Source organism: Pristis pectinata, chromosome 13 (genome assembly GCF_009764475.1).
Source record: "Pristis pectinata isolate sPriPec2 chromosome 13, sPriPec2.1.pri, whole genome shotgun sequence".
Lineage (NCBI taxonomy): Eukaryota > Metazoa > Chordata > Chondrichthyes > Rhinopristiformes > Pristidae > Pristis > Pristis pectinata.
The window spans coordinates 43271658-43296205 of record NC_067417.1 but is presented as its reverse complement, the minus strand read 5'-3'; the positions used below and the strand labels follow the sequence as shown (position 1 = coordinate 43296205).

The window sequence follows — 24548 nt, the reverse complement described above, 5'->3', positions numbered from 1 at the left end:
AATTCCATGCAGATTGGACAGTAACATGGATCGGAAACATTTAGAGGGATCTGGGCCAAATGCAGGCACATGGGATTAGTTTAGATAGGCATCTTGGTATGTGTATTTGGGTAATATCTTTGCGGCAGTAGACATTCATTCATGTCCACCGTTTGTTGTGTTTCATTTGTGTGTGTGTGTGGGTGGGCGCAGTACTGAATTCTTCCATGTTTTTGTACATTCTAGATGCAGTGCGTGCTATTCTTCCTCGCGTCCACGAGGGCGTTTTCACAACGAATTCTACACCAAAGTTAACACCCACCGACTGAATTTCCCGCTCTTCAAATTCAAGGATGAGATTGGAGTGCGGAGAATCTGCTTGGAGTTGTCAGAGAGAATCTGTAAACGGTGAGTCAAAGACACAGAGCAAAGGGTGGAACAAAAACGAGGGCAGGGACGCGAAGCTGAAAGAGAAACTTCCCGTAAGTTTATTGGCTGATACAGAAGGAGCTCAGTGAATCAGAGAAGCCCGTCTCCCTTCAAACTTCGGCTGAGGCAGGAGCCGAACCAGCTTTCCAACAGGTAACCAGCGCTTTATTGAGACCTCTTTTTGTACAGCACAATTCTAGATGGTGCATCTGCCTTTTCTGACTCGAAAATAGTCGTTTCCATCGTCAGGTTGCGTATGCTAGAGTACCCCGAGCTACTCGGATAGGAGCGCTTGAAAGTCTCCGAACAACAATTCAGAGAAGTGAAGCAAAAAAAAATGTTAGAAATACCCATCAGATCAGGAAACATCTGTGGAAGGAGAAACAGTTCACGTTTCAGGCTGAAGACCCGAGCTCTGTTGAAGGGCCTCTAATCTGAAAAGTTTCTTTTTCTGCAGTTGCTGACTAAGTGCACAGGCTTTTTTTTTGTGTTTCTGTTTTAGATTTCCAGCATCTGCTTGCTTTTTTCTGTTTTTCAGTGAAGTGATTGACCCCCAGGTACATGCAAACTAATGTAGTTTTTGTTGTCATTTTCTCTGAACACTTTTATACGCTCATCAGGGTTGCTTTGTTGCAGAAAATAATCCAAACCACAAGGGGAAAATGAAAGGAAGTTTTTCAGCAGTTTTAGTTATTGGTAATGAGGGAAAAGTTCACGTGTGCGGGATCCGATGAAGTATTTAGTGACACGAATTGGCGTTTGATGGCGGCATGGTAGTGTAGCGGTTAGCGCGACGCTATTACAGCGCCAGCGATCGGGGTTCGATTCCCGTCGCCGTGTGTAAGGAGTTTGTACGTTATCCCGTGTCTGCGTGGGTTCCCTCTGGGTGCTCCGGTTTCCTTCCACTTTGCAAAGACGTACGGGGTAGGTTAATTTGGGTTTCAAATGGGCGGCGCGGACTCGTTGGGCCGGAAGAGCCTGTTACCACGCTATAAATAAAATTTAAAAAAAATCTGCCCCACCAAAGCAGATTCCAGAGCAGAAGGGATTGGATTGGGTTGTTAGAGGGGTTTAAACCAGCCGAGAGGACGGATGTTTTAAGACAACTAATCCCTTCCTTTGCAAAAATTAAAATTCTGGAGGAACTCACGGGTCAGGCAGCAGCTGTGGAGGGAAGTGGGCAGGTCTACGTTTCGGGTCGAGACCCTTCATCAGCAAGATCTTCTGTTGTTTGCTGAAACAATGCATTAACTTGTCACTGTTGCCACTTCGTCGCTGTGCGATGTGTGATCAAGGCCACTGTTGGGTCTAAAGGTTTAGTTTGCTTCCTGGGAACATGAATATCTTATTCTGAATCTTTGATGAGCCTCTTTGAAAGGTAGTTGGGCAGGTTCATTCTCCCCAAGTACTCTGGGTTGCAAACATCAATTTTTCAGCATTAAAGGGCTCTTTTACGAATAGATAAAATTTCCTCATGCGCTGCCAGACATCTCATACCTTCGCATTGCATATATCGTTATGACAGAGGTGGAGGACATTCAGTACATTGTCTTTGCTGTTTCTCAAAGCATTCCCGTCAATCCCATTTTATTTACTTCCCTGTAATCTATTTACCATCAAAGGCCTGTCAACTACCCCCTCCCCCCCCTCCCCCGTTTCTCTTGCCACCCTCCTACACTAGGGGAAATTTAAAGTAGCCACTTACCTACCAGCATGTCTGTAGGATGTGAGAGGAAGGTATAGTGTCTGGGCAAATCCACATGGTCACAGGGAGAATGCAAACGCCACACAGACAGCATCTGAAGTCAGGATTGAACCAGGGTTTCTAGGGCTGCACTACCTGCCGCATAACTGTGCCATCTTACTTAGCCCAAATGACCATTCTTCTGACGTGAGCCGAAACAACACATGTCCATACTTTATCATTTGATGAACAGGCATCATTACCGGTCCAAGGATATAGGAATAGTACAAAACAGAAGTTACGCAATCATGATTAGTGGTTTTAAAAAAAGACTGATTTTTATTTCCATTTAGCTATGGTACATTGGCTAATATTAGCTGTGATTTATTACAACTGCCAAAAGATAGGGACACTCTCCCACAGAAAGCAACCTGCTTAAAAAAAAGTTATGGCCACAACATCTGCCAGACAAGAATGATATTCAACAATACACCAGTTTCCATTTGTAAAAACACCATTATAAAGAAACCTGTACCAAGATACATAAAGAGATATTGGGACAGGTGACCAAAAGCTTGAACAAACAGTACATTTTATACACAAGGACATAAGAATTACATAAGAAAGTGGAATGACTTCAATCACTCACAAAAATGTCATTCTAATATAATCAAATGCCATTTAATATGATCATGGCTGATCTATAGTGGGTTATGATGATATTTTACAAGGGCCATTTCTAGCTACTGGCTCTTGTAAAATATCATCAAAGACCCCAGTACGTTCAGGACTTAAAAACAGAAAAACACAGAAAATAGGACCAGTGGGAGGCCATTTGGCCCATTTAGCCTGCTCTGGACTATTGCTGAACACCTATTGCAATATTATATCCTGCTTTCTCCCCACATCCTTTGTGGCCTTTTGTGTCTAGGAATTTATCTATCTACTTAATACCTAATCGGATAGAGTATATTTAAGATTGAAATAAAAACATAATGATGGAAGTACTCAATGGGACAGACAACATCAGTAGAGAGAGAAACAGAATTAATGTTTCAGGTTGATGACCTTTCATGGAAACATGCCAAGTTAGACCATAAGACATAGGATCAGAATTAGGCCATTCGGCCCATCGACTCTGCTCTGCCATTTGATCGTGGCTGATTTATTTTTCCCTCTCAACCCCATTCTCCAGTCTTCTCCCTGTAACCTTTGACACCCTTACTAATCAAGAACCTATCAACCTCCACTTTAAATATACCCAACAACTTGGCCTTCACAGCCGTCTGTGGCAATGAATTCCACAGATTCACCACCATCTGGCTAAAGAAATTCCTCCTCATCTCAGTTCTAAAGGTAAGTTCTTTTATTCTGAGCCCGTGCCCTCTGGTCCTGGACTCTCCCACTACTGGAAACATCCTCTCCACGTCCACTCTATCCAGGCCTTTCAATATTCGGTAGGTTTCAATGAGATCTCCCCTTATTCTTCTAAACTCCAGTGAGCACCTCCAATTTCTAAATTCTCTCCCCATTTAGAAAATAGTCTATGCCTTTATTCCTCCTACCAAAGTGCATCACCATACACTTCCCTATGCTGTATTCCATCTGCCACTTCTTTGCCCATTCTCCCAACCCATCCAAGTCCTTCTGCAGACTCTCTGCCTCCTCAACACTACCTGCCCTTCCTATCTTTGTACCATCCACAAACTTGGCCACAAAGCCATCAATTCTGTCATCCAGATCATTGACATATAATGTGAAAAGTAGTGGACCCAACACCAACCCCTGAGGAACGCCACTAGTCGCCGGCAGCCAACCAGAAAAGGCTCCCTTTATTCCCACTCTTTGCCTTCTGCCAGTCAGCCAATCTTCGATCCATGCTAGTACCTTTCCTGTAATACCTGGGCTCCTATCTTGTTTAGCAGCCTCATGAGTGGCACCTTGTCAAAGGCCTTCTGAAAATCCAAGTAAATAACATCCACCGACTCTCCTTAGTCTATCCTGCCTGTTACTCCCTCAAAGAGTTCCAACAGATTTGTCAGGCAAGATCTCCCCTTAAGAAAACCATGCTGAATTTGGCCTATTTTATCATGTGCTTCCAAGTACCCCAAAACCTCATCCTTAATAATGGACTCTAACATCTTACCAACCACTGAAGTCAGGCTAACCAGCCTATAATTTCCTGTCTTTTGCCTCTCTCCCTTCTTAAAGAGTGGAGTGACAAATGTGATTTTTTTTGGAATCAAACATGTTTTAAGTTGCAAAGAACAACATCTCATCTTCCAATTAGGCACACTTCAGCCCTCAGAACTTAATGATGAGTTCAACAATTTCAGATAAGCATTCTTTTCCAATTTATATCAGAACTGGAATTTTCTGATGAAGGTTAACAACTGCAATATTAACTCATTTTTTCCTCTTTCCACAGATACAGCCTGGCCTGCTGGGTATTGTCAGCATTCTTTTTTTATTTCAGTTTTCCAGCAACTACAGTATTTTATATCTTACAATCCCAGCATTGTTCATTTCCCCCTTTCCTTTGTCGTAATCTGTCTCTTTCTAAATACGTCTCCACCTTCACCACCCTCTCTCAGCCAGCACCATTTGTGTCATTCTGCCTCTCCTGGTCTCTACCGTATCATACATTCCCCTTGTTCTCTCCACACCCACCCCTCCACCAACCCCACCCCCAGCCCCCCCAACAATCACTTTTTTTTTGCAAAATTCTATCCACACTATGTTTTCTGGTTAGAGGTCAGCATGGAACATGAACACCTCCAATGACTTACTGCGCTGAATACTTTGCTTCTGCCTGTAAATTCCATGTTATGCAGTGTTTGCCTTGAGATTCAACCCCAGTCAAAAGCACTAAACAAACAGTTCATTTTTTTCTTTGCTCCAAAATTCCATCGATGGAATGAATGTAGAACAAAGAAAACAATATGTTGATGGCCTTAGGTAATTTTAGTACTACCAGTAAGGGCTGATTTTTTAGGCGGTTGTGATTTTAACTGTACATCATTAACAAGAGGCAAAAGAAAGATGAGCTTGACTAAACATGAAAGGAACTTTGAGATGTCCCACAGAGAAAGTTATCTTTATTGATTTCCTGCTTTTCCACAGTGCATTAATTTCTGAAAGGAAGGCCAGCTCAGTGCTCAAAAAAGTCAGCAGTTGTTTTTCTGATGTTGGTCACTGAGGCAGATGCGAACGATCCATCGCCTCAAACTTTAACTTTTTCCTCTCCTTGTGAGGCCTTTGTTCTGTGGCTCTCTAAGAACCCATTATTGGAAATTCTCATCTTGTTTATCCAGAAAGTGGCTAGAAAATTTCTCATCACATGGTAATTGGTTTATTATTGTCACATTTACCGAGATACAGTGAAAAGCTTTGTTTTGCATGCATCCAAGCAGATCATTCCAAGCATAAGTACATCGAGGGCTGTGTTCACAACTCTCTGCAATTTCTTGTGGTCTTGAGCAGAGCAGTTGCTATACCAAGCTGTGCTGCATTTGGATAGGATGCTGAGGTGCATCTGTAAAAGTTGGTTAAGATCATGGGGGACATGCCAAATTTCCTCGGCCTTCTGAAGAAGCAGAGGTGCTGGTGCGCTTTCTTGGCTATAGCGTCTATGTGGTTGGACCAAGACAAGCTACGGTGATATTTACACCTCGGAACTTGAACAGTTAAAGTGAATAGCACAGATTTATTTGTAAGGGAAGCTGAATGAATAAATAAAGGGAAAGTAGCAGAAGGGTATGTTGATGGAGTTAGCTGAAGGGAGAGGGGGTGAGAGGAGGTTTGTGTGGAGTATGTACACTGGCATGGACCTGTTGGGCTAAGTAGCATTTTCTGTGCTGCAAGTAAAGAATAATTTTTGAATTCTTTTCTGAGGCGCTGGGGTATGATTCTGTGAGGGAGGCATCCTGTTCCTTTCGCCATTTTTCATAGGCAGTCCATATAACCTAACTGTGTGAACTTCTAGTACTGCCCTCATCCACTCTTCAGTTTCCTGTACCTTGAATCTGTGCTGGCTGATATTTTTCCTCCTTGTCTTGAATAGAAGCACACTGCATGGTCCATTCACTTAAGAAAGAAGGCATCAGACACGGTCTTTTTGAAGGGGAGAAATATATTTGTTTACTTATTTTTTGGATCCATTTCCACTTGTCATAAAGGTAATTGCCTCTTTCTGTGTTGAAGTTTCCATTATAATGATGGTTGGGATTGAAATAAGATTTGTGAACAATATGCTCATCCTGTTGCTATGTTTGTCAATATCAATGTGGGATTAATTGTCTTAGAAAAACCCCAGATGGGATTTGTAACAATATAAATGGTTTATTCCCAATAAACTCTGCTTTCTGTGCATTTTTCCTGATTGCAGCTACCATTTAATCTTGGAATAAAGATAATCTCTAGTAATTTAACACCTAATTCTTCCTGAGTAATAATGTACGGGTGATGATCTTTTGTCTTTGCAGATATCAATATGGAATACATTGAAAAGATCTTTGATGTGGCAAAGATTATTTACTCTCTCTGCAATGAGGTAAAAATGAATCACAAGCGATGCTGTCGTTTAAAGGGTCGAATCGAATCTCTCTTAGAACCTGTAAAGGCTATTCAGAAGGAAGACATGGATGACAGCTTGACAAAGCTTCTGAAGGAGATGATGGGGATTCTGGAGAGTGCAAGGGATTGTATCAAGTCTTTCACCAACAAACATCGGTTTTCCAAAGTCTTCAAGGCTTTTGCAATCAAGGAAGAGTTTAATCATCTCAATGAAAGACTGAATGATGCTGCGATAGCCTTGGACCTCGCCTTGCATACTGAACAAACAAAAATGCTTCTGACTATCTTTAAGGGAAACCAGAGGAAGAAGGAAGACAAGCAAGATACTAAGGAAGATCAGACGTTTCTAAACTTAGTGGAGAAGAAATTAGAGGAAGGTAATTAGATGGTCATCTTCAGTTGGCTTGGTGTGTTTTTTCCGCTGTGATTATGAGGGTTCACCATGAAAACACCACATGTTGTCGATAGTTTGCAAAATGACAGCTGTCTCCTGTGAGAAAGCAATGGAGTTTGTATTGGGTCTAAATCTACCAATATGGTGAAATGTTGGTCCGGACTCCATCAGCCTTTCCCTTTCTGGATAACTCCAACCCATTTTACAATCTTTTTTCATATATTCAGTTTATAGGAATAGGTCTTGCTATCTGACAGTTCCAGTCTTAATGATTGATCTTCCTTCTCTGAGTGTCCGCTTTACTGCTATTAATTCAGACTGCCCATTGTATTTGCTGTGTGCTCATTCTTTTGTTGTTGACTTCAATTCCATTCCTTTTCCGAATGGCTACTCATACCAATTCACTCCAACCAGCCCTTCCTGATTGCTCCCCGTCCATCTTTCTAATTTCTTCCCACTGTTTAATCTATTCCCATTTGTTCTGACTGTACATCAGATTCCTATTCATTGAGTGACCATCCATTCCTAATTTCTCCAACTGTTCTTTCCTTTCCCATTTGCTCGGCCATTGCACTACTCCTATTCATTTTGACACTCTCTACCTGATACCGGCTCACTTCCAAGAACATAAGATAAATGAGCATGGATAAGCCATTTGTCTCTTTGAGCCTGATCCATCATTCATTAGGATCATGGCTGATCTTCCACTTCAGTGTCATTTCCTAGCTTCACCCCCATATCCCATAAACCTTTCAATCTGTATTTTGAATAAACACAATGACTGATTAGGGTACAGAATTCCAACGGTTCATCAGCCTCTCAGTGAAGAAATTTCTCCTCAGTCCTAAACGGTCTATCACTTATTTTCAAACTGCTCTCCCCTGGTTCTAGACTCTTCAATGAGGGAAACATCATTCCTTCATGTAGCCCATAAAGCAAGTCCAAGCTATTGATCAATTTTATATGTTTCAGTGAGATCTCCTCTCATTCTTCTGAATGCTAAAGAATAAAATCACAGTTTTCTCAATCTCTTCCCATACAACAAACCTGCCATCCCTGGAACCAGTCTAGGGATTCTTTGCTGCAGTCTGTCAAGTGCATCCTTACTTAGAGAAGAAGACCGAAACTACGCACAATACTCCAGATACAGACTCAGCAAGGGCCTGTATAACTGTAATAAGACTCAGCAAGGGCCTGTATAACTGTAATAAGACATCCATGTTTAAATCCTCTCATGATAAAGGTTAACACACCAATTGTATTCTAATTGCTAGCTGCACCTGCACATTGGCCTTCAGCAACTCACGTCAAAGCACCAAAGTCAATCCAATCAGCAAACCTCTGACCACACGATACCTCCAATCCTGTAATCGCCTCTCAATGGTGGATGCTGAGGTTTACCTCTGACCCTAAGTGATCTCACAGGGGGTCACACAGGTGATCACACAGAGGAGAGATTGGTTTCCTCATCCTTATTTCCACCCATGCCCTCCCAACTACTCCCACAATTCTCTGGAGAAGTATTAATCACACTCTCCTGGCCTCTCAATGAATACTTCCCATGATCCCAGCCTATGATCCCAATAATCTCCCCACCTCCAAATACCATCTCCTAGCCAGGCACCAGTACCACCTACCCAACCCATTCTCTCACCTGCACCCACCCCTCTCCACCCCCAGTGCTGGGACCCCCTCCAACAGCCAGAGGCCAGGTCGGATCTATGGCCAATGTTTTGAGGGCAGCCTCGGGAGAGGAAGACCAAGCAGCACATTTTCAAACGCATAAACATGTAACTTAGGTTTGATGCATTGGGCCAATAACCAAAACCATTGGTTGGCTTACCTCATCCGTGGCACTTGCATGCACCCTAGTGTGCATGAGAATTTCCAGGCACTCAGGTTGGTTTGCATTTTAAATGATTCCATTCCACTGTAAGATGTAAGGCACAGAACTATAGGTATTGACAGAATCACTGCGTACAATTGCAACAAGTTATATTCATGTAATAGTTCAAAATAAAGAAAGCACAATACTACTGATGGCTACAAAGCTGGTTGGAAAAGCAAGCTGTGAGTAGGGTATAAATATCTGTATATAATCTGAGAAAATGTGAGTTTATCCACTCATGCAGGAAAAATAGAAAAGGAGTATTTTTCAAACAGTGAGACATTAATACGGAAGGGTCTGGATATGCTGTTACATGAAATCGAAAAAAAGTGAATATGTAGGTACAAGAAGCAATTAGGAAGGCACATGCTGTCTTGTCCTTTAATGCAGAGACTGGAATACATGAATGAGAAAATCTTGCTGCTGTTCTATAGGGATTTAGTGAGACCCTACCAAGAATAAAACATGCGGCTTTGATCTCTTTATTAAAATTAGAGTATTGTAGATTCCTGCTTTTATTCCTTCTCACAATTCTCTGCTACATCTGCATGTCTACTTTTGGAAAGTTCCTTGCACACACCAGCAAAGATAAGATTCCAATACCATATTTGAGATGGAAAACATATAAAACTGCAGCTGCTGGGTCTGAAGCAAAAACAGAAATTCTGGAAGAACTTAGTCAGTAGAGCAGCATCGGAGGGAGGGTCACTGACCTGAAATGTTGACAGATTTCTCATTCCACAGATGCTGCTTGACTGGCTAAATTCTTCCAGCATTTCTGTTTTTGTACCATGTTTGAGGTAACTTCTAAGAGATCTTAACAAAATGGTGAATGAACTCTGTCTCTGGGAGCAACAGCTTACCATCTAGCATTTTGCTCACCTTTAATCTGACTTTGCATTCACACTACAACGTCTTGCTGTCCAGAAACAAGTTAACAGGAACCAGTGAGGTAAGTTAAACCAAAAATTTGTTTCAAAGTAACTTTCTAGAATTCCCCCTGTTGAAAAATGGTAAAAGATTTCTAAAAACTGTTAAGGTCCAATGAAATAAAAATTATTAAAATTTTCATCAGGACAAAAGTGCTTGGCAAATCCATTCTTCTTTGTTCACAGACATAATGTAGTAATGAAAACTTCTGATATTTTTCCTTAAGCCACATACATAACAAAAAAAATGCCATTTATGTTTCCAAGAAGACTCCAGGAAGATGTATCACCCTAAAGCTGAGATAAATGTTGTTCCTATTGTGTGATTGTTTCTATGCCAGTTTTATGTTTTCTGAATATTCCTGGTGAGAAGATTTGAGTCTGCTAACAGCTCTTAACTTTTCTTTACAGCACTGCATTCAATGGAGGAGAGAATTCAGCAGGCTGTGGAGACTGTGAATGATGACTTGGGAGAAATGAAAATGGATCTGAAAGACATCAAACGTATAATTGAGGCATGTGAGTATAAAATGGGAAAACAACAATAGATACAGCACATAAATTTATTTAGCTTCTCAGTTTCACAAGCCAGGTAATATGTGACAAGGTAAACACCTGAATCTACACCCAGTTGCACAACATGTCCATCGCCAATTGTCATTGAGTCACCCTTTGAACTGCTGTAGTTCTTGGGGTGTAGGTTCTCTGTTGTAGATCAGTCACCACCCAGGGTCTGGAGTTGCAGATACAGGAGTCGTTATTCAATCAATACAAGTATGCAGTAGAATTTCTCCAACTGTCAGAATGGACTGATCTTTATATCTAATCGAAGACACTGTTGTCACTTTCAGCGAGCTATGGACTTGCACCCCAAGGTCCCTCTCTACATCAATGCTCCTAAAGTCCCTGCCATTTCGATAATATGTCCTACCAGAATTTGACTTTCCAAAATGCATTACCTCATACTTGTCTGGATTAAATTCCATCTGCAACCATCCACCTAATTTTCCAACTGATCTATGTCCTTCCGTATCCTTAGATAACCTTCTTCGCTATCTACAACTCCACCAATTTTTGTGTCATCTGCAAACTTATTGATCAGACCACCTACATTCTCATCCAAGTCATATTACAAACAACAAAGGTCCCAGCACTGATCTCTGCAGTACATCACTTGTTACGCACTTCGAGTCAAAGAAACACTCATCCACCACCACCCTCGGCCTTGTATCACCAAGCCAATTTTGGATCCAGTTAGCCGACACACCTGGAATCCCTTGTGCCTTAACCTTCTAGACCAGCTTATCATTGCAGAATCTTGTCAAAAGTCTTACCGAAGTCCATGTGAACCACATCTACTGCACTGCCTTCGTCAATTTTCTTAGTTACCTCCTCAAAAAACTCAGCCAGATTTGTGAGACTTAATCTTTCCTGCACAAAGCCAAGCTGACTCCTCTTAAGCAATCCTCGCCTTTTCAAGTGAAAATAAATCAAAATCTTCTCCAACAACTTCCCTACCGCTAATATAAGGCTCACTGGCCTGTAGTTTCCAGGCTATTCCCTAATGCCTTTTTGGATAAGGGGATAACATTAGCTATCCTCCAGTCTCCTGGTTCCTCACCCTTGGCTAATGACGATATAGAAATCTCCATCAGAGCTCCAGCAATCTCTTCTTCTGCTTCCTTTAACATCCTGGTATAATCCCATCAGGCCATGGGGATTTATCCACCCTAATGTTTTAATATTTCTAACACTTCCTTCTTCCTGATACATACGTGCTCCATAATATCATCATACCCCTCACAGCCCTCCATCCGGATGAGAAGTATTCATTTAGGGCTTCACTCATATCCCCTGGTTCCACACATAGATTACCCCTTTGGAGTGAGCAGGGTAAAGGGACCTGCTCTCTCCTTAGCTACCCTCTTGCTTCTAATATACGTATAAAAGGTTTTAGGATTCTCTTAAATCCTGCTTACCAAGGTCATTGCATGGCCCCTTTTTACCCTCCTAATTTCTTTCTTAATTTCTCTCTTATATCCTCTATGTACAGTGTTTACATTTAAGACTACAGCTTATATGGTGAAGGATTTACAATTTATGGCAAAATAGTGTGTGACAAAGGAACCTACAGGTGGTAGCATTTGCCTTGCTGCCCTCATCCTTCCAGCTTTGGGAGGTTATGGTAGAATGTTAAGCTGAGGGAGCAGTACTCTGCATCTAAACGATTTGTCCTGAGAATGATTGACCAAAATTAGAAAAAATATGAAAAACATGTCATTTTCCAGTGGTTACCCAGGTCTAATGCTAATGTGTCTCTCTGCTCTCGTAGACCAAGAGAAACCTTCTGTTCACCCAGTGCAGGGAATTCTGGAATTAAGCCCAGGGGACATTGAAAGAGAGAGCAAGCCTTTTTTAATAACCGATAATTCCAAATATTACAAGGGAACATTGCACAAATTTCCAGTCGCCATTAAACGTTTTGTTAACGTTGGACCATCCAGTGTGGAGTAAGTATGGATAACATACTTGTACTTAGTTGACTTAATGCTTCACATTCACAGTAATGCAAGGACTGATGGTTTGGTCTTTTCCTCCTTCCACTACAGGGAAATACGTAAAATTTTTCACAAAGAGGCAGAAACCATGAAGCACTTTGAATCGCCAAATATCGTGCGAATTTATGGAATCTGCATTGATCAAAGGAGTAAGTTAGCCCCAGGCATGGATTTTTAATGAGTTGTCAGAAAAGAAGGATTTGCATTTAAAAAGCATCTTTCACAATTCAGAACCTTCCAAAACACTTCACTGCCAACAAAGTACTTTTGAAGTGTAATCTTGTAACTGTTGTAATTTGGGAAATTTTAAATGAAAGCTGCTTTCCTTTTCTTTTAGGCGTTGTTTCTAACTGATCCCTCTGTCTCTCATTCATTACCTGCTTTCCTATCCACCTATCTCATTTGACTGTGAAAATGAAGTTTAGAGTTGTCCCATTAGGTAAATGTATTGGCTCGTATGGATATTGAGGCATTCTAGGATGCTGCTGCCTTAATCCTGGCAGCATTAAGCTACAGAACCCATGGGCCAGGACCAGTGCTGTCTGTAGAGCAGGAGGAGAGATTAATTGGTATTGGTTTATTATTGTCACTTGTACCGAGGTACAGTGAAAATCTTGTCTTTTCTAAGGACAATTGAAGTGACGCTCTCTGCACTATCCATCCTTATTCATCATCCAGTTCTCATGCCACCATCTAGCCGGTCTCCCTGTCTGATGTTCTCTTATTTTGCCATTTGCCTGAATGTCTAACTCTCTTTCCAAAGCACCAGACTCTGATTCATCATTTTTGATGGTCTTCCTCTGACTTTGTCCTCGTATGTTAGAGGTCAATGTTTTGGAGATGTTGCAAAGAAGCCTTGGTGACTTGCTGCAGTTCAACCTATAGATGTACATAGTATACAAACATAATATCCAGTGGTGATGGCATAGGGATTCATCAGCATGATTAGTCAGCAACTCTTACAACCCTGGAATACAGTTTAGTTGACATATAGTTCATTTGTGAAGATGCCAATTTAGAGCTATTACTTAATTTATTTTTTACTCAGTCTGAGCAAAGGTACATGCCTCGAAATTGAATTTCACCCATTTTTGGTCCACTAAGCCATCGTTCTTCAGCAAAAAAAGATTTGTGAAACTGGCCAAGAAAAATGTTGGAATACTATAAGGCAGCTAACACAAAGAAACCTGAGCTGAAGCAGGATTTGTGCATTTCCTGACAGAACCACACTCAGCTGAACTCTGCTGCACACCATTCCGAGAAGGGCATATTCCACACGACATCCAAACAGTGGAAGTACACTGTGCCTGCCATGGAGGAAAGAGCCTCTCGCTTTAGTGAAATAGACCTGGACATTCTCATCAGAGAGAAATGGCAGGCAGAAGATCTTGTGTGCCATTAAGTCTCAGCTGGGCTCCCCTGCCGGGTTATTGCTGTACTGTTGTTGGGGGCCATTGATCTGTAAAGGAGATCATTATTGGGACTACGATTGTAGAATCTTCACAAGAAACTTTTCTGTAGTGTCCCTTTAGTGACAGTTTGTCTGCTCAGCTTGGAGATGAGGAGTGGATGCAGAGGGATCTCGCTGATAACTGCCACCTTTCTCCTGCGCCTTTCCCTCATGGCCCTCAGCCTCTGAGTCTCCCTGCTCTTCTCTGGCAATGGCTACTGGTTTTGGTTTGGTAGGACTGTGCAGTGTGTAGCAGACAGTGAAGTCACTACATCTACTTGGCTTGTACTGCAGTGCACCCCTGAACTGAAGGCAACAGAATCTCATCTTGAGAAGACCTATGATGCTTTTCATTACTACCCCTGTCATTTTGTGGCCTCTTATTGTATCTGTACTCAGCTGCCATACTTGGAGAGTGCAGTTGTGTGAGCAGCAATGGGTGCCTCTTGTTCCCCAAGATCTATCCCTCAGGTTTCCTAGTGGCAGCAGAGTGTTATTCTAAATTGTGAGAAAAGTAACAAACTAGCATGATATCAGAATCAGGTCTATTATCACTGACATAGTCATGAAATTTGTTGTTTTGCAGCAGCAGTACAATGCATGTCATAAAAATCACTATAAGTTACAAAATAAATAATTACTGCAAAAGAGGAATAACAAGGTAGTGTCCATGGACTATTCATAAATCTGATGGCGGAGGGGAAGAAGCTTTTCCTGAAATGTTGATTGTGGGTCCTCAGGCTCCTGTACCTCCTCCCCGATGGTAGTAACGTGAAGAGGGCATGTCCCGGATGGTGAGGGTACTTAGTGATGGATGCTGCCTTCTTGAGGCACTGCCTCTTGAAAATATCCTCAATGGCAGGGAGAGTTGTGCCCGTGATGTAGCTGGCTGAGTCTACAACCCTCTGCAGCCCCTTTCGATCCTGCGCACTGGAGCCTTCATACCAGGCAGTGATGCAGCCAGTCAGAATGCTCTCCACCATACATCTGTAGAAATCTGCAAGAATCTTTTGGGACGTACCAAATCTCCTCAAACTCCTAATGAAGTAGAACTGCTGGTGTGCCTTCCTCATGATTGTATCAATGTGTTGGGCCCAAGATAGATCCTCTGAGATGTTGACATCCAGGAAATTAAAGCTGCTCACCCTTTCCACCACTGACCCCTCAATGAGGACTGGTGTGTGTCATCCCAACTTCCCCTTCCTGAAATCCACAATCAATTCCTTGGTCTTGCTGACGTTGAGTGCGAGGTTGTTGTTGCAAAACCACTCAACCAGCTGATCTATCTCACTCCTGTACACCTCCTTGTCGCCATCTGACATTCTGCCAACAACGGTGGTGTCATCGGTGAATTTATCGATGGCATTTGAGCTGTGCCTAGCCACACAGTCATGAGTGTAGAGAGAGTAGAGCAGTGGGCAAAGCACACATCCTTGAGGCACACCTGTATTGATTGTCAGCGAGGAGGAGACATTATTACCAATCCGCACTGACTGTGGTCTCCTGATAAGGAAGTCAAGGATCCACTTGCAGAGGGAGGTACAGAGGCCCAGGTTTTGAAGCTTGTTTATTAGTACTGAGGGGATTATGGTGTTGAACGCTGAGCTGTAATCAATAAACAGCAGCTTGATGTATATTTTACATAGAACAGTACAGCGCAATTGTTTTGCTGTTGTCTAGGTGGAGTGGAGAGCCAGTGAGATTGCATCTGCTGTAGACCTGCTGTGGTGGTAGGCAAACTGCAGCAGGTCCAGGTCTTTGCTCAGGCAGGAGTTAATTCTAGCCATGACCAACCTCTCAAAGCACTTCATCACAGTAGATGTGGGTGCTACTAGGTGATAGTCGTTGAGGCAGTTCACCCTGCTCTTCTTGGGCACTGGTATGATTGATGTCCTTTTGAAGCAGGTGCTCCTAGTTCAACTGTAACTGTTCCACAAAGGTTCTTAGTTGGACCCCAGAACTCCAGTACATACAATGAGGGGAAAAAATAAGTATTGCACATATGTAACATTATTAGGTGTACACCTAATCCCAGGAAAATGTCAGATCATGCTTGGAAGTGCCCTATAAAATTTCTCAATGAGTGCTGTTTCTCACAGAAACAAGTGCAAGGATGACTTGCCTATGAAAAATAAGCACTGACTGATCCACTATCTAGGCTACAGAAATTAAAACGTGAAAGGAAAAGGATTAATGTCAGGTTCATCATTCAGTGGAGAAACATGCTGAATACAAAAAGGAAAGGGTTACACTGAAGAGAGAAAAAGAAGGGGCAAAATAAGTGTGTGCAAATAGGTTAGTGAGTAACATAAAAAGGAGTCCCAATGTCTTTTATAAACCTTTAAATACTAAAGTGTTTTAAAAGAAGGATAAGGCCAATTTGGGATGAAAAAGTAGATCATTGAATGCCAGACTCGGGTACTAAACAAATACTTTGCATTATATTCACTTAACAAGAGGAGGCTGCTGATAGCACATGACATTCCTTGGTGGTAGAGAAAATGGAAAGGATAAAAATAGATAAGCAGCAGGTACATCAAATGTGGATAACACTCAGGTTTTAATATATTCCACTGGAGGAAGTATGGGTAAAATTAAGCTTGCTCTCTAGACAAAGTCTTCAGATTCTGGTTCCTAATTCACACCCTAAAACAATGTCTACAAGAGACTTAATAGAGCAACCATGTTAGTGGTTGGGAGGGTCAGGGTCAAGCAGTGGACAGAGATCACTCACCCCAAGTTGGATCAAAATAAATTAAGCTTTTAATAAAATTTTATTGAACTAGGAAGTATTTATACCAGAGGCAAGCACAAGATTCATATACCAGCACACAAACCAAGTTTAATTTCTGTCCAATCACTAAACCTCAGGAAGTTTCAGATTTATTGACTTACAGTTGACCAACTGCTATTTTTATTGCAGGTTCCAGCCCCGAGTTCCTGATTGCGATGGAGTATTGCGAGCTGGGGTCCTTGCGCAGTGTTCTGGCGGGCAAGTGGCATCTCAGCTGGCAGAGTCGTGTTCACATGGCACTGGATGCTGCCAGTGGCTTGTACAGGTATCCTTTCTTTGCAGGATCATGAGACTGGGAGAATAGAGAGATTATGCTGCATCTCAGCTGAGTGGTTTATTCCTCGGTTCTATTTTACCTTCATCCAAAACACAGAATGTAGATAATGCTTTAGGATGCTGACTCCAACGTGTTGGCACTGAGTCTACAACAGGAATTTACAACCATTGACCTTTTAAAGTCATTAGAACATCCCAGGGGCTTCTCAGAAGAGAAACAGTACCAACTAAGAGGAAAGATGATTGAAGGTAGGGTATGATCTCATCAAAGTGTTTCAACTGGGAAGGAAATTTGATTAGAAAAACTAATCTGCTATGGGAATCCAGAATAAGAAGTGGACCTGGACCTTTTAGCAATGAAATTAGGAGGCACATTTTCTCTTAAAAGTTGGTTGAATTCTGGAATTATGGATCCACAAAGCTGTGAATGTGGCTCAACAAAATTTCAAGACCAAGTCCAATCATTTTTTTATTGTATGAATTCATGAAGTAGAGAGAACCCAAGTCAACGAACTGAGGTAATTGTTAGCCATGATCTATAGGAATGGTGGAGCGGATTAAAGGATTGAATTTCCTACTCCTGTTCCTAAATCGTTGCTGCAAGAAAAATTCTAAAAAACATTATCAGCTCAGGAAAGGGTGTTACAGAAAATGGAGCTTAAGCAACACTGACTAATGGTGAACAAAGAAGTTTACAGGAGCACTGAAGGATGCGGAACAGGGTTTCCCTTTGGCCTGAGACCTGGCTGACCAACTGCTGTTGCTTCCCCCTGGATCCTGGGACCTGCATTCAAATCATCTGCTTTGTTGCCGCTCGCTTGCACTCAGTGTTGTACATCATTCCTATACAGTGTTACCCCCATGTTACAAGGGGTTGTGTTCCTAGAAAACCATCCATATTGCAATTTTCTGTAACGCGAACTCTTTTTTCGACATTGAATCCCACATTATAAGTGGAGATGTTTTCCTACTGGAAGTTTTCCTCTCAATTGTAATATCCCCATGGGTGCATGGTCTTTAGCCAAGGGAATTCTGATTATATTATCGGCAGAAGAGAAAAGATTGTTGTTTTAATTAATTAGAAATGGATGTTACATTATTTGATAAAGTTTTGTTGTACTGGTATCAATAGAAGAAGTTGCCTTGTCAGTTTTAGACATTTGGCTTTCTGAGCCACATCCTCATTTGTTCCAAGTTCCATGTGACTTAATAAAAAACCCATAAAGACACTCCAGCTCATTCATGATTGGCTGGTTTTCCAGCAGTTGAATGGAAGCCTGTGTTTACTGTCACAGTCGTGTTTTGCTTTGTTGCAGGTTGCACCAATCAACTGAGAAGTTCAAACTTCTCTGCTCTATTGACAGCACCAGATTCCTGGTTGATAACGGCCTCAGAGTGAAGGTGAGCTGATATAACAATGAACATCCACTATTAAAATTAATCCTAGTTTTAACATTTTCATCACTTGAGCACGGAAAATATTGGAGCATTCTTTATGTCTTCTTCCATTCAGCTGGGGGGCATGGACTTGGCAAAGACAGAGACCTCCATTCGACGAATCAGTGCCTCCAGCCAGAAATCCCAGTTGCTACCATACATCTCACCACAGCAAATGAGCGACATCAACTACCCATATGACAAGCCCTGTGAGGTGTACAGGTGAGAGTTTAAGCTGGAAAAAGTAATGCGCAAATTGCACTATATACAGATGGTATTGGAGCTATTACTGCGATCGTGTAAAGGGAGATCAGTCTTTAATGGCAGTCAAACTGCAACAGTTTGAGTTTGGTGTGTAACAGAGAAGGGGATATTTAGAGTCTGTAAAGGCAATGATATTAGGTTTAACAAGAATTAATTCTGGAATGTGGATCATTTACATTATAACAGATTGTCAGGTATCAATGTGTAATGAACAATCAGGCAGTTATTGAATTAGTTTGAAATGGAAGCTCAGGATGTAAGGCAGGAGTCAGCGACTGTTTTGCATTGAGCTGGAATCTCTTGAACGATAATTGTCTGGTGACTTAATCACTGTCTTATACCAATCCTCATTATCCACTGATTTACAATCCAAGTTCTGCATACTCACAAAGTTGCCTCCAGGACCCATCTTGAATTATTTTCTAACAGAGAAGCAAGGACTGCAGATGCTGGAATCTAGGTGAAAAACATGATGATGCTGGAGGAACTCAGCAGGCCAGGCAGCATCTGTGGAGAAAAGCAGGTGGTCAACATTTTGGGTCAGGACCCTTCTTCAGGACTGAAGATAGGAAAAGGGGGAGCCCAATATATAGGAGGGAAAAGCAGAGCAATGATAGGTGGACAAAAGAGGGGAGGCAGGGTGGGCACAGGGTGGTGATAGGTAGATGCAGGTAAGAGATAGGCAGGTGCGGGGGAGGAGGGAAGAGTAGATCCACTGGGGGATGGGTCAAAGGGAAGGAGAGAAAGGAAAAAGAGGTAGAAAAAAGAGAGGCTAGGAAAGGGAAGAAGAGAAGAAGCATGGTGGGGGGGGGGGGGTGGCGTTGTGGGGAAGTGGGGTCCACAATCACTGCTCTGCTTTTCCCTCCTATATATTGGGCTTCCCCTTTTCCTATCTTCAGTCCTGAAGAAGGGCCCTGACCCTAAACGTTGACCGCCTGCTTTTCTCCACGGATGCCGCTTGGCCTGCTGAGTTCCTCCGGCGTCATCGTGTTTCGCATCTTTTCTAACAAACGTGTTTATATGCGCTGAAATTCCATTAATTTGTCATGCTCAAAACTTTTGGTGGTGCTGGACTGGAAGATTTTCCAAACTATTGAATGTTTTAATTCATTTTTTTTAAGATGTTATGCAGTAGTATAATACCTCATAAGTTTAAAGAGAGCTTGGGAAAGAGAACCCAATGAGCTTCAAGTGTGTGTAGGAAAGAGATCCAGGTGAGTTTAAAGGGAGTGCAGGAACTGGGCCCACAGTGAGTTTGGAGTCAGCACCTGGGAGCCAGATGCTGAACCATCAACATTTCTGAACAATATTCCGAACCTGTTATCAGAGTTTTACTGTACATGTACACCTTGAGGAACCAATCATTGTCTGTATAAGTATGGTGATCAGCTTCCAGACCACTTATGTCAAGTGATTCCTTCCTATTCCTGTGATGTTTGTTTTCACAGCTGCACCAAGTGATTTCAAACTTGATTGCCGCTTGTAAGTTTCAGTGGGAGTAGTTAAATACCTCATGTTTTTAGGTATTTAAACATTTTATTGTGTTTATTAATGCATATTTATGCTTATGGAATATTATAGGGCATATTTATGTTTATTTCGGGTGATGTATTGGATACAGAAGAGAGGACCTGCGTGGTATCTGCGTTTTGGTTGTTCACAGTGCCCCTATCACTCGAGGATAAAGAGCATTTAGTATATTTTATTTTCCTTTCAGTTTCGGGATTGTTCTTTGGGAGATAGCAAGCTGTAAAACACCTTTCAAAGGTAATGAGTAAAATCTTATGTATCCTACCTATCTTTGCTTCCCTGTTTCACTGGACAGATATTACAGCACAAAGCTTCCTGGAGCTGAGTGCTCTGTGGTGCCGGGTGAGTCCTGCCTAGTAATGAATGCATGCTATCCAGAGCCCCTCATGTAGTGGCTAGTTGTTGTCTTATGCCTAACAAATGTTATTTGTTTATGGGTGTTGTCTCATGCTAAATGGCTGTTGTCTCATGCCTGATGAGTGTTATCTAATTATAAGTGATGTCATTCACTCATTTGGTGTTGGCTGATGCCTAGTGCATGCTGTCTGTTTATGGGTGGTATCATACACTGGCTGGATGTTTATTCATGCCTGATGAATGGTATCTGGTTATCGGTGGTGTCACGCTGAGGCTGGGTGCCGTGCTGTTTGGTTGTAGTGGTGTCTCATGTTATCTAGTTGTGAATGGTGCTGTACAGTGGCTGGGTTTTGTGTCATGCCTGATGAATGGTATCTGGTTATGGATGGCATCACACTGAGATTGCATGCTGTCAGGCTTTGATTGTTGTCACCCTCGAGGTCAGTGTTTTGGATGCAGACTCCTTTAACAATTTGCTGGGATTGAATCACTTGAACGAATTTTTTGTGCCTGGGCTGAAATTATGATATTAACTGTTGCTTGGAGTGGTGGGACAGGGGCTGAGCAGTGTCAGTAGGAGAATGTAAATGCTGAAAACTTTGAATGCACTAACACTGCTGTAGCTGGTTTGAGACTAATAAGATGTCAGATATGTGAAACAGAAATTTAACCTTGTATTCGGTTTTAACAGAAGTAGGTTGAGCAGTGAGTGACCAATTGTACTGCTGAGAGTGGACGGTTATTTAAATATTTTAATGAGGCTGCAATGTTTACTTTTAAGAGTCATATCATAAGTTTAAAGCAGTAAGTTAGGGTTGCATGACTTACCAACTGCATCAGAAGGCTCATCAGCCCCCTTCCCACACACATTCTCCCCTCTCCCTCCACCCCCCCAACTAAACGTACCTTTTTCTCATCACACTCTGCCATCCCCTTGCACTGTAGGACTTGCGAGCAATTCTTCTGGCCTTCTGCCTGTCAATCAGCCTGTCACCCAGACTGGCTAAGAATGGAAAACCTGCAGAATAAAATCTCTGACATTAGAACAGCCCTACTTCCCTCACTGCCTCTGAGCTAACATTCAGCTAAGAGCTTATGGATTTGATTCCCAAAGTGTAGATTTATGAACAAGGGTAAATTTATGAACTGCCTTGATTGATGATTTCAGTTTGACATTTAAGCTTGATTATTTAAGAACTAATGTCAAATCTTAGCCCCTGGTGTATAATGTAATCCACTCCCATCATTTAAATTCTGGCTTGCAGCTCTTAAGATCCAAACTCTGTACCAGTTCCATTCCATTCTGGGTTCAGTTATTCACAATTTCCAGCTCCCTTCGAACAGAATCATTGAAAATTTATCTCACTCAAGGCCATTCAGCCCATTGTGTCTGTGCCAGTTGAAGAAACGTTTCCCAAGATAAACACAATTCCAGAACCTGTTCTGTAACCCTGGAAGTCACAGCTCTTCTATTTAAATGTGATGAAGGTTTCTCCCTCTCACACCCTTTCAGCAGTGAGTTCCAGATCTCTTTGTGAAAAATTACTTCCTCATCTCCCCTCTATTCCTTCTATTAATTACTTTAAATCCATAATCCTGGTTTTCGCCCCTCTGCTAAAAGAAGTAGGTTCTTCCTGTTTACTCTATCTAATCCCTTCATGCTTTTTAATCCATAGTCCTCAATTAATTCTCCACTCAGCCTCTTCCTCTCAAAGAAAACAGCTCTAGTTTATTAAATCTCTCCTCATAGCTAATATTTTTCAATATCCTTATACATCTCCTGTGCATCATCTCTAGTGCAATCACGTCTTTTCTGTAGTGTGGTGACCAGAACTGAAAACAATACTCAAGCTGTGGCCTAAAAGGGTTCTGTATAGTTTAGCATAATCTCCCTGCTCATATATTCTGTACCTTGTCTAATAAAGGAAATGATCCTGAATGCCTCTTATTCTATCTTACTAACTATTTTGTTTCATTTAGGGATCTGTGGACATACACCAAAGCCCCTCTGTTTCTCAATATTGTCCTATTTATTGTATATTCCCTTGCCTTGTTACACTTCCCAAATGCATAATCTTACATGTCTCTGGGTTGAACTCCATTTGACGCTTTTCTGCCCAATTAACTGGACCATCCACATCTTCCTAAAGAGTTCTCTCCATGGACTTAAGGGTTCAGTTCAGCTCTACTTCATAGAGCAACTCGTATTTCTCTTCTCTCTCCTCAGATGAGGTGGTGTGCTTGTCTTAATTCCATTACATACCAGGTTGTTGCAAATCTGGGCTTTGTCATTTTGTCTGGTCTGATTAGGTGTGCTCACAGGATTTGTGGAGGGAGCCCTTGGAATATGACTCCATAGTGTATGAGGTTGAACAGGGTCCAGGTGGCATTTTGCCACAAATGAAGTTATGGTGGAAACAAGGAGTCTGGTCACACAGCATTTAAAGCACAATGAGCCAGCATAACTGGTTTAAAGTCCACCTTTCTTGAGCAGATTGCAGCGATCAAGAAATCCACCAAAAAGTCTGTGAGGAACAAGTCCGTGAGCCTCTGCCAAGTGACTGCCCCAAAGACCTTTGCGAGCTGATCGATGAATGCCGCGCCTTTGACCCGTTCGAGCGTCCAAACGCTGGAGGTAGGCAATGGTGTTGCAGTTGAGGATCCTGAACGGTAGTTTCAGGGAAACTGCAGAGAGATCACAGTTTGTCTGGACCAAAAACCTTACGAGAACTGATGTGTTTGTTGTCCCAGTCCCTATAATGAGCTGTGACAAACAGGGGTCTCCAGCAGAGCAGTACAGACCATCTCTGAATGGCTTCCTCCTATATCTGATATACTACTGAAAGCAGACCAGTGTAAGGAGCACCAAGAGTGGGGGAATCCCAGCTTTCCAGGGTTATCCTAGAATCACCAAGAATTAAATCTTAATCTCCTGGACACTGCTGTCAACCACCTGGAAGAAGATTGGGACCCATTGGTTCTTCAAACACGTTTATTCACCAATCATAAAAATATTGGGGAGAGGGAAGAATGGCTGTTTGAGTCACTGTCAAGAATCATCCAGTTGATGAAAGGAGTGTGTTTGCACTCCAAAGTGCGTCGCAAGGATAGATGCAATGGGTCATCACCAGTAGGAGGGTGGGGTGGAGCAGTTGAAAATAGAGGTCATGTCATGAAATCTCTAGAAATATAGCCAACCAGAGGACACCCGAGGTTCAACCTGATGAAATTTTCCAACATATTATTCAGGTTATCTTGTGTTCACTGTGAGCTCCAGATGAAGTGGTCCAAAGCACATCAGGCCCATTTCCGTGAATGTACACTACAAAACTGAAGGAGCAGACATGGCTCAGTGACCAACCAATGATTGTTCTGCAGTCTCTGTGATGTGAAAGAGCTCTATCTGTTATCCAGGGAGTACATGGATGAAATCCTCAGTGTCTCTCAACTTGTCACATATGATTTCTCCTCTTGCTTTCAGCTATCGTTGACAGGCTGAAGAATATCCTAACGAGAATTACTGAAGCAACCAAAGAAGCAAGGGACTGAATCCCATGCAGTTTCTATACTCAACAATGTTTGGCAAGTTCCAGGCAACTGCGTTTGTTCAGGCATCCTACAGACCTTACTTGTGCAACTTAAATCTGGCTTTGTGCAAAGATGATTCATTAATATCTATGAACTCTGCCCTCACAACCATCCATTAAAGACACAACATCAAAAATAAAATGCTTTCCCTTGTCCAACTCTCTGAGAGTGACTTCCTTGTTTGTTCACAGTAGAGTATTTACATGACTAAGAAAATTGCAGATGATTGGAAATTGGCCGTGTGGTCGACAGGGTGGAAGAAACCTTTGGGCTTCAAGAAGGTATTGATGAGCTACTCAATTGGTTAAGGAAATAGCAAAAGCAGTTTTATCCAGCAAATTATGAAGTAATCCTTTCAGAGAGGTACAACAAGACATGGGAATGTACAATAAATAGGAGGATATTGAGAAGAGTGG

The 24548-nt window shown here is 42.0% G+C and overlaps 1 protein-coding gene across 5 annotated transcripts in view; it reads left to right on the top strand.

The window, feature by feature from the left end:
- LOC127577263 (mixed lineage kinase domain-like protein) overlaps window positions 1-24276 on the top strand; it is a 35618-nt gene extending 11342 nt beyond the window's left edge. The window contains exons 1-12 of one of the 5 annotated variants that reach the window (XM_052028307.1): window positions 250-561; window positions 6156-6270; window positions 6577-7044; window positions 10290-10397; window positions 12211-12388; window positions 12488-12585; window positions 16810-16945; window positions 18273-18357; window positions 18470-18615; window positions 20375-20424; window positions 23039-23179; window positions 24026-24276. In XM_052028307.1, the coding sequence (XP_051884267.1) occupies window positions 6585-7044; window positions 10290-10397; window positions 12211-12388; window positions 12488-12585; window positions 16810-16945; window positions 18273-18357; window positions 18470-18615; window positions 20375-20424; window positions 23039-23179; window positions 24026-24093 (1470 nt within the window). In that variant the 5' untranslated portion in view covers window positions 250-561; window positions 6156-6270; window positions 6577-6584 and the 3' untranslated portion in view covers window positions 24094-24276. Of the gene's footprint in view, window positions 1-225; window positions 562-3293; window positions 3449-6155; window positions 6271-6576; window positions 7045-10289; window positions 10398-12210; window positions 12389-12487; window positions 12586-16809; window positions 16946-18272; window positions 18358-18469; window positions 18616-20374; window positions 20425-23038; window positions 23180-24025 lie in introns of those variants that run through there. The other 4 variants (XM_052028308.1, XM_052028310.1, XM_052028306.1 and 1 more) reach the window with 4 other exon arrangements.
- Window positions 24277-24548: the final 272 nt, after the last annotated feature.